Raw genomic sequence first — 12,090 nt, 5'->3', positions numbered from 1 at the left:
TTATTTTAATACAACGTCGTTACACTTTAAAGATAGTCGTCGCGCTACGCATGCGCGAGATATATGGGTCTCATATAAACAAAGATGGCGACTTTGACTGTTGCGCAGATCAACGAGTACAAACTGAGACGTTACCGAGCTTTAATTAGCTATTTTTTTAGGTGAATGGAAGGTATCAAATGAGTCACCGGCGGTAATTAGTGCAAGTCGCGTCCATGTCAAACCTCATACTTGTGATTTCCGTTAAAAGAGCGCATTGGATTGTGGAAAAATCAATGTTTATCAACACAAATGTCGCACATGCGCAGCGCGACGATTGTTAGATACGTTCAATACCCATCTACGTTTTTTATGTGACGTATTGGAATTACTGATAATACAATCAATGACGCAATCTCCTCGAGCCTCTTTATAACGTTATTAGACTTTATTACTATCAAACCATTAGTGTTGTTAGTAACGTACGTTTCACTTATATATCTATCCAACCTGTCGTCACTGAAACACTGAACATCTCAACGGATACTATGCCCGTAAATATGTGTTTTATAAGTGTCAAGGTCAAAACTGTTATATGTACTTTATTCTCGGTCCAAGCCCCCCCAAAGAAACAAAAAATAAATCTTGATCAGCTTTACATATCAAGAAAGTGCAATCTCAAATATGATCAGTCTGCCATAGACAATGAATCTTGGAATTGTCTTGCGCCACGCCACTCGGGAATTTTCAACTCATTTAACGTTTTCGCAGCATATAAAAAAAGAGATTTAATCATGAGAAATGGGACAGTAGATAGTTTTACAGCATGGCAAATGTATTGATTACACCAAGGTTATATATCTACTAATGTATGCAGCAATATAACATTCAACTCAAAGCTTCAGCGTTGTAATCCAAAATTTACGCGCTATTGCATATACGTGTCATTCGTGACATCTACACTTTAGATGAATGTTACATTCGGAAAGGAAAATATTAGAGATATCCATTATACTTACCTGATCAGTTAAAGAAAACGTTATCGTAAATAGTAATTTATCTATAAAACAGATATGAATTCATATTATATTTAATGTAAGTTAATTTTGTAAAATTAAAGTTGTACACACAAAATGCACAACACAACACATCAACATATCAATATAACGGGCCAACGCACAATTTATATATGTCTGAATAGATCCCAAATGCCGCTCTCCATTTCAAATTGTCAGCCCCATTTCAAATTGTCAATCCCCGGCTGTTTTAATAAGTGATGCTCACCGATTTTAAGAAGGATTCATTGGTGAGCACAACTCTGAAACATAACGCAAAGCATAGTGCGCACATAAAAACGATATGTAATTAGGACAGTTGAAAGAGCCTAAAACATTCTCGCTATATTCAACTGCACTAACGTCGGGGTACGATGATAGCAATATATCATTACTTATTCTGAATTCGGCAAAGGTCTCACCCACTATGCACCAATCCACTAACGCATAGGTACAATGTTAGCATTATCTCGTTACTCATTCTGATTTATGCAAACATTACACTCACTATGCATCAATCCAGTAACACCTAGTTACAATATATGATTAATCATTCAGATTTATGCAAACATTACACTCACTATGCACCAATCCAGTAACACCTCGTTACAATATCTGATTAGTCATTCAGATTTATGTAAACATTACACTCATTATGCACCAATCCAGTAACACCTAGTTACAATATCTGATTAATCATTCAGATTTATATAAACATTACACTCATTATGCACCAATCCAGTAACACCTAGTTACAATATCTGATTAATCATTCAGATTTATGTAAACATTACACTCACTATGCACCAATCCAGTAACACCTCGTTACAATATCTGATTAGTCATTCAGATTTATGCAAACATTACACTCATTATGCACCAATCCAGTAACACCTAGTTACAATATCTGATTAGTCATTCAGATTTATGTAAACATTACACTCATTATACACCAATCCAGTAACACCTAGTTACAATATCTGATTAATCATTCAGATTTATGTAAACATTACACTCATTATGCACCAATCCAGTAACACCTATTTACAATAGATGATTAATCATTCAGATTTATGCAAACATTACACTCACTATGCACCAATCCAGTAACACCTAGTTACAATATATGATTAATCATTCAGATTTATGCAAACATTACACTCACTATGCACCAATCCAGTAACACCTAGTTACAATATATGATTAATCATTCAGATTTATGCAAACATTACACTCACTATGCACCAATCCAGTAACACCTCGTTACAATATCTGATTAGTCATTCAGATTTATGCAAACATTACACTCACTATGCACCAATCCAGTAACACCTAGTTACAATATCTGATTAGTCATTCAGATTTATGCAAACATCACGAATGCTATAAGATTTACTCAGCGTCTTAAGAATAGCGTTTAGTATAGTGGCATATACAGAGTCAAATACGTTCTAGGCCAAATAACTAAGACAAATCAATGAGTGCTGATGCAACCAATTTATGTATAAGTAAATACAATGATGCTGTCCCAAAGATGAATCTGTTAACTAATAATAAATGTATAAACCTTTTTTACTAAGTTATTAATATTTAGATTTTACGGATATTAGAAAGAGTAATCCCGTAGATGTCACAAGTGTCGAGCAGTTATGACTAGATACAATCAGATACATTCATGACCTGTGGTGAAACAACGGCAATATACGGTGAAATTTAATTTGATTTATTCTTGCTATATATATGAGAACAACGTGACTTTGTTTTTACATAAAGTATAGCCATACATCTTGACCTATGGAGAGGATGGGATAAACTGTTTAAAGTCTTTATTTAAATTTAATTATTAAAGTAATTCAGAAACACTGTGTTCAGTGAACAGTTGTGACAAATTGTAAGTACATGGATTTGACTAACTCTTGGAAACACATTAAAAAACATTTTAAGTGTGGTGTGTTGATTACGATATGCTGTATATACCACACCATCGAAATCACGTGATTGAATATTTGTGTGCTTTGTGCAAGTATTATATGTTGAGGGTGTTGGTGACGGTAAGATTACGTCTTTTAATGGTATACCTCATCTGATACAATTGTATGAAGGTCGACGCTCGCGCAAATATTACGCATTGCGTCATAAATGCTATGCAACTTTTCAGCTTACCCCATTGCAAAAAAGCACAAAATCAGTGCAGAATTGAATGAATATCTTCTAAATATGATATTTTGGTATTATATGTACCACATATATACACATTTATACTGTACCACTACGCTACTGAACTAAAAAAAAACTCTTGTATATTAATGTATTCCTGGGAATTATCAGATGAAGAATGATATATAGATAAATTATGAGAATGTGACGATTTGTTACATAAGAGAAACTTAAAGTGTATCATTAGTTTGATAAGTAACATGTGTTTTGAAAGCGCCATCAGACCTCTACACAAATACATCTAAGTCAAAACAAGTACCCGGAATAGCGGAGCTTCCGGTTTCCTGGTTGCTTATTTAGCTTAACAAGTTGTTCGACATTGATACCCTTCCGATCAGATGATATATTAACATACTATCTTCAGTTTTGTGCCGAGCATTTGCGTTATGCATTGTATGCATACAAATTTACGATATGTTCGTATCATATGGAAGACGTGTTTTTCTTCAGTTGCAGGCACTCACAGTAACGTAGAAACCAGGGGACGTTTGCCCATTTCTGTAAGACTTTATGCATAATATATAATCCCATTATGCGCACGATAATAATATATCCCTATAATATAACAATTGTACTCTGTCATTAACTTAATTGATCCTGCTTCTGACCCATATGTTTCTGAAGGCACATTAATCTGTGTTCTGCCGTCTAGTGACGTTGATACCAATACTGAATTTCACTAGAAGGAATATCTAACATTACATATTACGATTTATTTTGTAGGAAATAATTGAACATGGTTGCCAATGCAACGTCTAGGAAAGTCTTCAAGAAGGTGACGTGTACACACCAGCAAAGATGAGTACCATAGGACTTGCTATGATGGACAACTTTACAACCGTCGGTCCGGACTGGACCGCGAACCCCCCTCCGGAAGGATCGGCCTACGCCTGCTCTGAATGGGAATCTATGCAACATGTAATTTATCAAGCAGCAAACTTTCTTCTTCTGGTGGCATTTCTTTCACCTCCACACGGGTATAGTTCTTTGCTGTTTTTCCACGTAGTCATAGCCATCGCGTTTCTACTTCTAGCTGTCTGGGGATGGTTTTATATCTGCTCACTCGGTATTTTCGCCTGGAGTCTTGCATATCTATGTCTCAACTGTGCCAATGCGTCGTATCTGTTCTATCGGATCAGACCCGTGCGTCTGACACAAGAGCAGAAGGACGTTTACGAAGCAGTCTTCAAACCACTAAAAGTGCCACGTCATTCTTACAAGAAACTGTGTAATATCGGCCGGACAGCTTCCCTCACGATCGGAGAGAACTATGCCATTGAAGGGCAGACTCCGTGCAACCGTTTATCGCTTCTTGTGAGTGGAAAGTAAGTATTCTTGCTTTCAAATTGCTTTTTCGTGACGTAGTTATTAATTGTTGAATATCTCAGAATTACTTATTACTGACTGTATTTGGTGTAACCGGTGCATCACGGCCGGAATTCTGGCATAAACACGAAACAACGTGTTCATAATTGACGAGCAATGTCTACTACTTAAACCTCATTTAAGTATTCAGCATTCTACTAAAAGATCCATTGACAGTGTCAAGTATTCGGTCACTTTGCTAAAAACAGAATTCTCTTGAACTCGTTAAAGTGCATGTGTCGCGTGTTACTGACGTTCACATTGATCGCTAATATGATTGTGTTAGTTACGTGCGATCTCCCAATAGGGTGCCAAGTGCGCACGAGAACTCGTTTTATATTGGGATATAACGGTGATTGTCGTCTATAGCGCCACAGTTGTCGATCGCGCGTATACACCGCGATATTTCAAACACTGCGCCGCTTTAAATGCAGAGACATTGTACACAGGAATTTCTTTAATAAAAAAAAAAACGATCTAATAATATATACAAACAGTTCTAAGGTATAATCGTAAATCTGCAATCTAGAATTCAGAAACTTCATAATGATGAACCATTTTCCATTAAGAACCAGTTTATTTATGAAATGTTTAATAGTATCCTGTGACAATCAGACATATACATATACATAGATACTTGTATGTGTATTATGCAAATGTCACCCCAGTTGCTAAGTAGCTGATTTAAAAACAATATTCAGAATATAATCTTCGTAACTCATACATTTGATACTTTGGCATTCGTAGTACAGTTAGGAGATCATATAATACGAATTGCCACTTAACAGTATAAATTAGAATAATTATAATACTGTACGTGATCTAGTTATTTGAGCTTGAAGCGAATTTTCTGAACGATTGCCCCCCGGGATACTTACATCTTTATATGAACTGTGCCACCTGGTGAGTTCATCATATTGAACCACGGAATCTGGAAGAGATATACTCTTCTAGTCTTTAGTTTCGAAAGGAATCTACAAAATTAACATGCGCCTCATATTTCATTTTATGTGCTATATGGTTACATTATTTTAGTCTCCAATCATAATATATGACGCTAATGTACATATTATGATTTTGTTTAACAAATATTCACCTGATCGCTAATGTAACTCGCATTATGTGACGAATGTATTAGGCAGGACTTATTTATTTATAAATTAGCAATTGACTATTATTTTATCACGAGAATGGATTACGTGTATACGTCATTTGTACCTTCTACTATATTATGTTATTTGTAACTATGCATATATTTTTACCCGTAAAAAAACATCTACACTTCACACTTCGTTCTTCCTCACTCTTCACGATCGACTTTTAAATGTCATATTTCTTGACAACGTTTTCCCTTCATATTGTTGTCACTTAATCTTTCTGCCAAGCAGGTTAAACACGTTTACATAAAATTATCCTGTCTTTGATAAATAGCGTCGAAACCTAACATCATGTATTTAAAAATAAATCTTGGACATTTGTGTAGGTTTGGGTTAGCTGTTGTTAACAATTAATTTTTAGATGGCAAAATCGAGAATCTCCCTGGCTGGAGTCCATCGCTGATATTTGAGATCTAATAAATAAGACGAAAGATTTTGACACGTGTTCATGAAAAATGAACAGTTTTTATCAACATTTGATAATAATTTATGCAACCATAGTGTTAATTTTATAATTACGTAATATGTAATCAAACGAGTTATCAATGCAAACCAATATTTCAACAATCATCATTGTCATGAAGGTTTTACCTGTGTCTCGTGCAAAATGGTTCCGTGAGTTCTTTTATTTTGATTTTGTGAAGAACGGCATAAAATAAAATCATATTGCAGAATTCTAGGAAATCTGAGAATTTGTTTTAATGGTAGCCAGCCACCTTTAAACACGGAGGTGAAGGTTTTCGACTTACTCTATTAATTATTGCGCTGGTACGCGTCGCTTTACCCTTTGATGTTACAAATTCGATATACATTTACAAATCCCGAATACGACAACACTGCTATTAGTGAGTATACCCTATAGCATATACATTATCTGAATATTCATTGGACGTATCGCCTCCCAAAGCGTGACCGAGAACGTGACTATCCCACAAAGAACACGATATACATCTTTAATAAGTCATTCAAACATTAAATGCCACTTAAAAAATCTAGTGTATCCACCATGATCACGGATTTCACCTTGTAATAAAAACATACACAAAATGAGATATTGTCATTTGAAAAGATACCGACAGCAGAAGAATTGGAATTTTCAAGGAACGTGTTTTTTGTCGTCAACCGCGTACGTCGACGATTATGTTTATTGCGACCTATGAGATAAATGTCATACTATTACAACGTTCTTAATGAAGCAATATCTATATATTAATATATAATTGACTTATTGACAGCACGCCAACGTAAAGCCATTTTCAAGAAGCAGCGAGTGGAAATACGGGTTATTGGGTCGCCAAAGATTATTATGCGGAAAAATGGTGTTCAATTTGGGTTCTATGTGACCTATAGATTCGTGTGAAATACCATGTTTACGCAAAATTCGAGCACGCAATACACGGCTATTATAGTGTTGTGTTGCAGCGTTTGGTTTTTCCAGGGGCTACGTTTTGTTGCAGACACAGCGGGCGACGAGTAATCCAATGTACAGCCGTCATACTATAATATACAATACTGTATAAAATTATGAAATGAATAAGCAACATTAAAAATGCATAATGCAACTACAATGTTAGTTGAAGAATCAGCGTGATGTGACAGTACATTTTGAAAAGCGATTGCTGAAATTAGGCACGTTTTAGAGGGAATTCATAAAGCCCGACTTGGCGTGTTTTTATGATTGGCCCTAAGCCTTTACAATACCTGATGAATTACGTAACTGCCGCTATGTAATGTTCGCGGATATTACTCGCACTATTTGCACGGATTCGTTTTTTTGTAACGTTCCTTTGGGGTAACTAACGTACACAGTTTTCCGAATTGAACTGTCAAAGGGGTGCCATTATAATCCGTTTCCATGGTGACATAATTCTCAAGTGTACACAAAAGATACATACCACAGTGTCACAGTTACGACGCCTTCTAGGTTTTCATGTTTCAATAAACCTCGGAAGGAAAAAAAAGTAATAATGGTCGTCTGATCATTTTATAAACGTAAGGGATGATTACGAAAATGCATCCATGTCTAGTATATATGGGGCATCTAATAAGTTATTATACTACACGCAATTCTTGTAGGTAATATAAACTCGCATTACCTTGATTAAGCACACACAAAACGTCTGGGTTTAATTTAATCAATTTGCATATTACATAGACAACCGTCGAATTATAGATTCAGTGTTGCAATGAAGACGTTCAAAAGTTCAATTAGATCTGCCATTATGTTTATTCTAAAGCAGTTAGGAGTTGATGAGTGGCTGGCGGTCACGTAATTGCATAACGTTACTACAAATACTTATCTAGGAAATGTGATTATACCTCCTTGCGTTTGAAAGCGGAGTGGTCACTTAAGGGGAAATATAACATATTAAATAATTATTAAATTATAAAATTGTTGCTTTAGTGTGTACATATAGGAAATATTTTTCAAAAATCACCATAACATGTCAATTTGGCGTTTGCTGTTTAAAACTAGCTGGAATTGAGGTAAACTGAGCCTTTGCTTATATAGAAACTAGATAACGTTTTAGAGCAAAGCATCACGAGTCTGTATAAATTATTCTTTACGCCCTTCAATTAAGCATTTATGATATATATTATTTTTAGTACAGAATAATACGGAGAAATCAAATATTTAATATATAAATGCTTATGCCGGAATATATCAGCTGTTGATGCGACAAAACCAAATCATTTGTTGTCCGTATGCAAATAGGTGTGTTAAAAACCACGATTTTTCGTTGAAATAAAAATGTAGTAAATTAAAAATAGTGCGTGACTTTTTGTATCGTCATGGTGATCTACTAAAACATTAACCTCACACAGTTATTATTTACGGTTTATATTAGTTTGTGAACATTCTCGATAAATAATATCGCACGGTTGCATTTTGATATTTAATATTAAAATTACATTACGAATATACTCAATTGAAACCTGCTTGTTGTTGGATGCATGATACTGTATACGTGATCCCACAACTATAAGTAGTTGGCTGCGTAAGATGAATACCAATTAATTGCGAACAGCGCGGAATGTTATACTGGATATATACTAACCGATATTGATATAGTCAACATGGTATACGTATTGTATCTATGCGCTAAATTATTGAGACACTGTATTTCGAAACATGAGCCCTTTGAGGATTACAGGAAATAGTATTGCTCCCATGAATCATTTAGCGAGTAGAATACTTGAGTGGATCAGTGAGGACTGTGAATGAATTTAGTGGAATGGTCCAGAAAGGTGTGAACCCACTGTTGTGCAGTCCACTTGGGAGAAACGGATACTATGGGTTAAGTGTGTCCAGTTAAATATGTGTGAATTCAATTAGATGAGTTAGGGAGGTATGATGGGCTGGATGAGTCAGGCACATATGGATAAAGCTGGTGAAAATGCATTTTCCCTGGCATTTTCGAGAATTAGTTGAGCCCAACACTCCTGCAAGATGACAGCCTGAAGGTGTAAGGTGAGAACGCAGATCAACGCGGGGCTTCTTGCGATTTGTTTTGTTTTGCCAAGCGTTAGTTGACCTGATGAATAGAAATGCCCCCATTGCGGGACGTACACACGTACGTTGTGAGCCCATCTGTGAGAGACGTGAGCACATATATTGACGCGTTATTTCATCCATACGTAATGAATGATGTTGTCCCAAGTCTGTTACGATGACAATCCCGGCACAGATTCCAACTCCCATCTCGATACACTACAAATCACTTTTTCCAAGGTCGTGACGATAGAAATACGTGTGACAAGACTATCAAGTGTGCAATCCCATATAAAAATACGTTATTAACCCCGCTACATGTGTATATGAGGCGTCTGACTGTTTGAACAGAATTGATTGTGCAATCTTTGACATGGATCCACGTAGTCTAATGATCTTGTTTGGTTGTTTTTAATGAAATAATTGAAAGAAAAATGACAAGGAACAAGATTACCTCGTCTGATAATAAATAACCAATGGTGCCCTACCACCTACTGGCGTACTTCTGTGAATCCATTGTTGACAATGCTGAAAAGTGAATGTAGTAAGCTAGTTGTTTCCTGTTGTTGGTTAAATGCTGAATTTAGCGATTAATTTTGATTTTATGCAACTTGTCATTTATCAATCAATCTGAACCCTTACCTCCTTCGGCCGAGGTCAATGAAGTCTTTATAATAGCAGTCGCCATTAGCTGGGTTGATTTCATCTGAATTAAGTTTGCGTGTCGATACTAATATCTTAAAACCGTTTAAGTATGGTCACTCTGGACAAATGAGTCAAATCAATTGTTCAAATATCATGTCTTCTATGCTTGCAAATTATTGCGCTTGATTAAGTGTATGTTATCTGGGTTTCTGGTGATTAAAGATCTATCGTTTCCGGTGATTAAGGATCTATCGTGTCATGTGCGTTGAGCTGGAAATGTGTTATGTTATATTGATTGCATCGTGTACATTATTTTGATTCCATGCATAGCTTACATTTAGAATTACGCAAATCTTCTAATAAGTTTGTCGCTATGGGTTACAAACAACGTTTTGAAATAGTTGTTAATATATTCTTTGTATCATTACATTATTTGGATTGACTGCGATCGGGATTCCCGGGGTCGTTATAAATGAATGGGATTTCACTAGAAATGAACAACATTAAATATATATAAATAGTACATGTAAGACTAATAATGAAAACCGAGTGTCAATGAATGCCACTTACAATACATTTTGATGGGGATTACAGAAGTAGTCGAGTCTGTAAACCCTGTATACATATTTTTTTAGTACGATCAAGTAATCTTCAAATAAAAACAAAATAGTGTAAATCAGCAGAGAAATTCCAATGTTTTGATGCATGTGTAAGTGCATTTAAAATTCATGCCGTGTATTTTAAATTTCGAGGTTCCTTATAATTCCACGCACACTATTTAGAATAAATAGAGCGAAAAGGATTGCATACATTTATATACGTCCCATCACTTTCACAGAAATTTGTCATCGATCTAGCAAGAAGCCCTTGCACTTCTGCTTGGCATAACACATTACCACTTTGCGAGTCTGATCTGTAATTTGAGCTAGTTATCCTAATTGCTAGACAATTGCATATCCGCAAACCCTTTGTAATGCCTGGAAATTGAAATGAGTTTGTAATTCGTGGTACTTGTGGTGTCTTGGGCCAATTTAACGCTTCTAAAAATCTCAAATCGATAATGTCACGGATGTATGAACACAGATTCGTGTGTTGGCATCGCATCGCTGGATTAATTCACGCATAACCGACTATACGTTCTTGATTAGAATGGTCTATGTAATTATATCTGTTCCGCTCTTGGACTAGAAAATAAATGAAATAACTTTTTTTTTTCAAATACACAACAGAATCTCCAGTTTTGTTTGTTTGTTAGATTCACACTTAAATATTGTTGGGATGTGATTTATTTATAGTAAATAAAATAATTCAACTGAAATAAGAAAGTGTTACCGTATTGATGTGAGTACGATACATTAGTATCACAAGAGTATTAGATGAACCAAACAAAGGGAAATTTCAGTAAAGTTTAATATATTCACAAACATTCACACGCACGAATAATCTTGTAAGAGCTATAATTTTAGTATCCATACCATTAAATGCCCCGAAGTTATTCCATTGTATTATTGTGCATTGCAGAGTTAAAGTCTTCTGTGAAGGGGAATTTTTACACAATATTCTGGAGCATCAGTTTCTAGATTCGCCTGAATGGGAATCTTACCACAACGAGACTAACGAGTCCGACGTGTTTCAGGTGAGCTTTTTCACAGTACTTCTAAACACTGACCCGGCGCACAGAACTCATGTGCCATTCAGATTTCAAGATTTCGTATTTATTCAAGTGTTAACAGCATATATTGTAAAAAAATAACATTGTACTATTTGGTTTAGCAACACAGCACATAGTTTACGGACCTTTGAAAAATGGTACATGGCGTTATGCTTTTAAGTACTTTTGAAAACGTATATTGTTGTTGTTAATCGCATTATTTCAGAAGTGCTAAACATTTAAGAATGTGTTAACACAGCAGTATCATGAACACGTGAACAAACACGTAAATAAACATACACCTCGGACGCCTGATTGAAGAGTTCCGAAACACAATCTTCCGTAGATGAGCTTTACGTGAATTTTTCATTAGCATAATGACGTCACCCAGTTCCCAATTAAAGGGCACGTTCAATTAACTTCGTCAGTCTATGCTGTCTCCGGTATAGGTATACAGTCTAAACCAGACTTCGGAAAGAGATATCGATTTATTCTCTGCAGTGTTCAGCTTGACCAATTCAGAGTACC

General features: G+C 35.5%; 1 protein-coding gene across 1 annotated transcript in view; it reads left to right on the top strand.

Moving 5' to 3' along the window:
• The window catches only part of LOC102804665 (popeye domain-containing 2-like), a 38,115-nt gene that overhangs the window by 16,212 nt on the left and 9,813 nt on the right, over positions 1 to 12,090 (top strand). Inside the window, exons 2-3 of the mRNA XM_085504879.1 lie at positions 3,975 to 4,576; positions 11,433 to 11,547. Coding sequence (XP_085361005.1) covers positions 4,050 to 4,576; positions 11,433 to 11,547 — 642 coding nt within the window. The 5' untranslated portion in view covers positions 3,975 to 4,049. The remainder of the gene's footprint in view (positions 1 to 3,974; positions 4,577 to 11,432; positions 11,548 to 12,090) is intronic.

This window comes from Saccoglossus kowalevskii, chromosome 11 (assembly GCF_978046115.1).
Source record: "Saccoglossus kowalevskii chromosome 11, keSacKowa6.1, whole genome shotgun sequence".
NCBI lineage: Eukaryota > Metazoa > Hemichordata > Enteropneusta > Harrimaniidae > Saccoglossus > Saccoglossus kowalevskii.
Note: the sequence above shows the minus strand (reverse complement) of the source record. Positions and strands in the feature narration are given on the sequence as shown.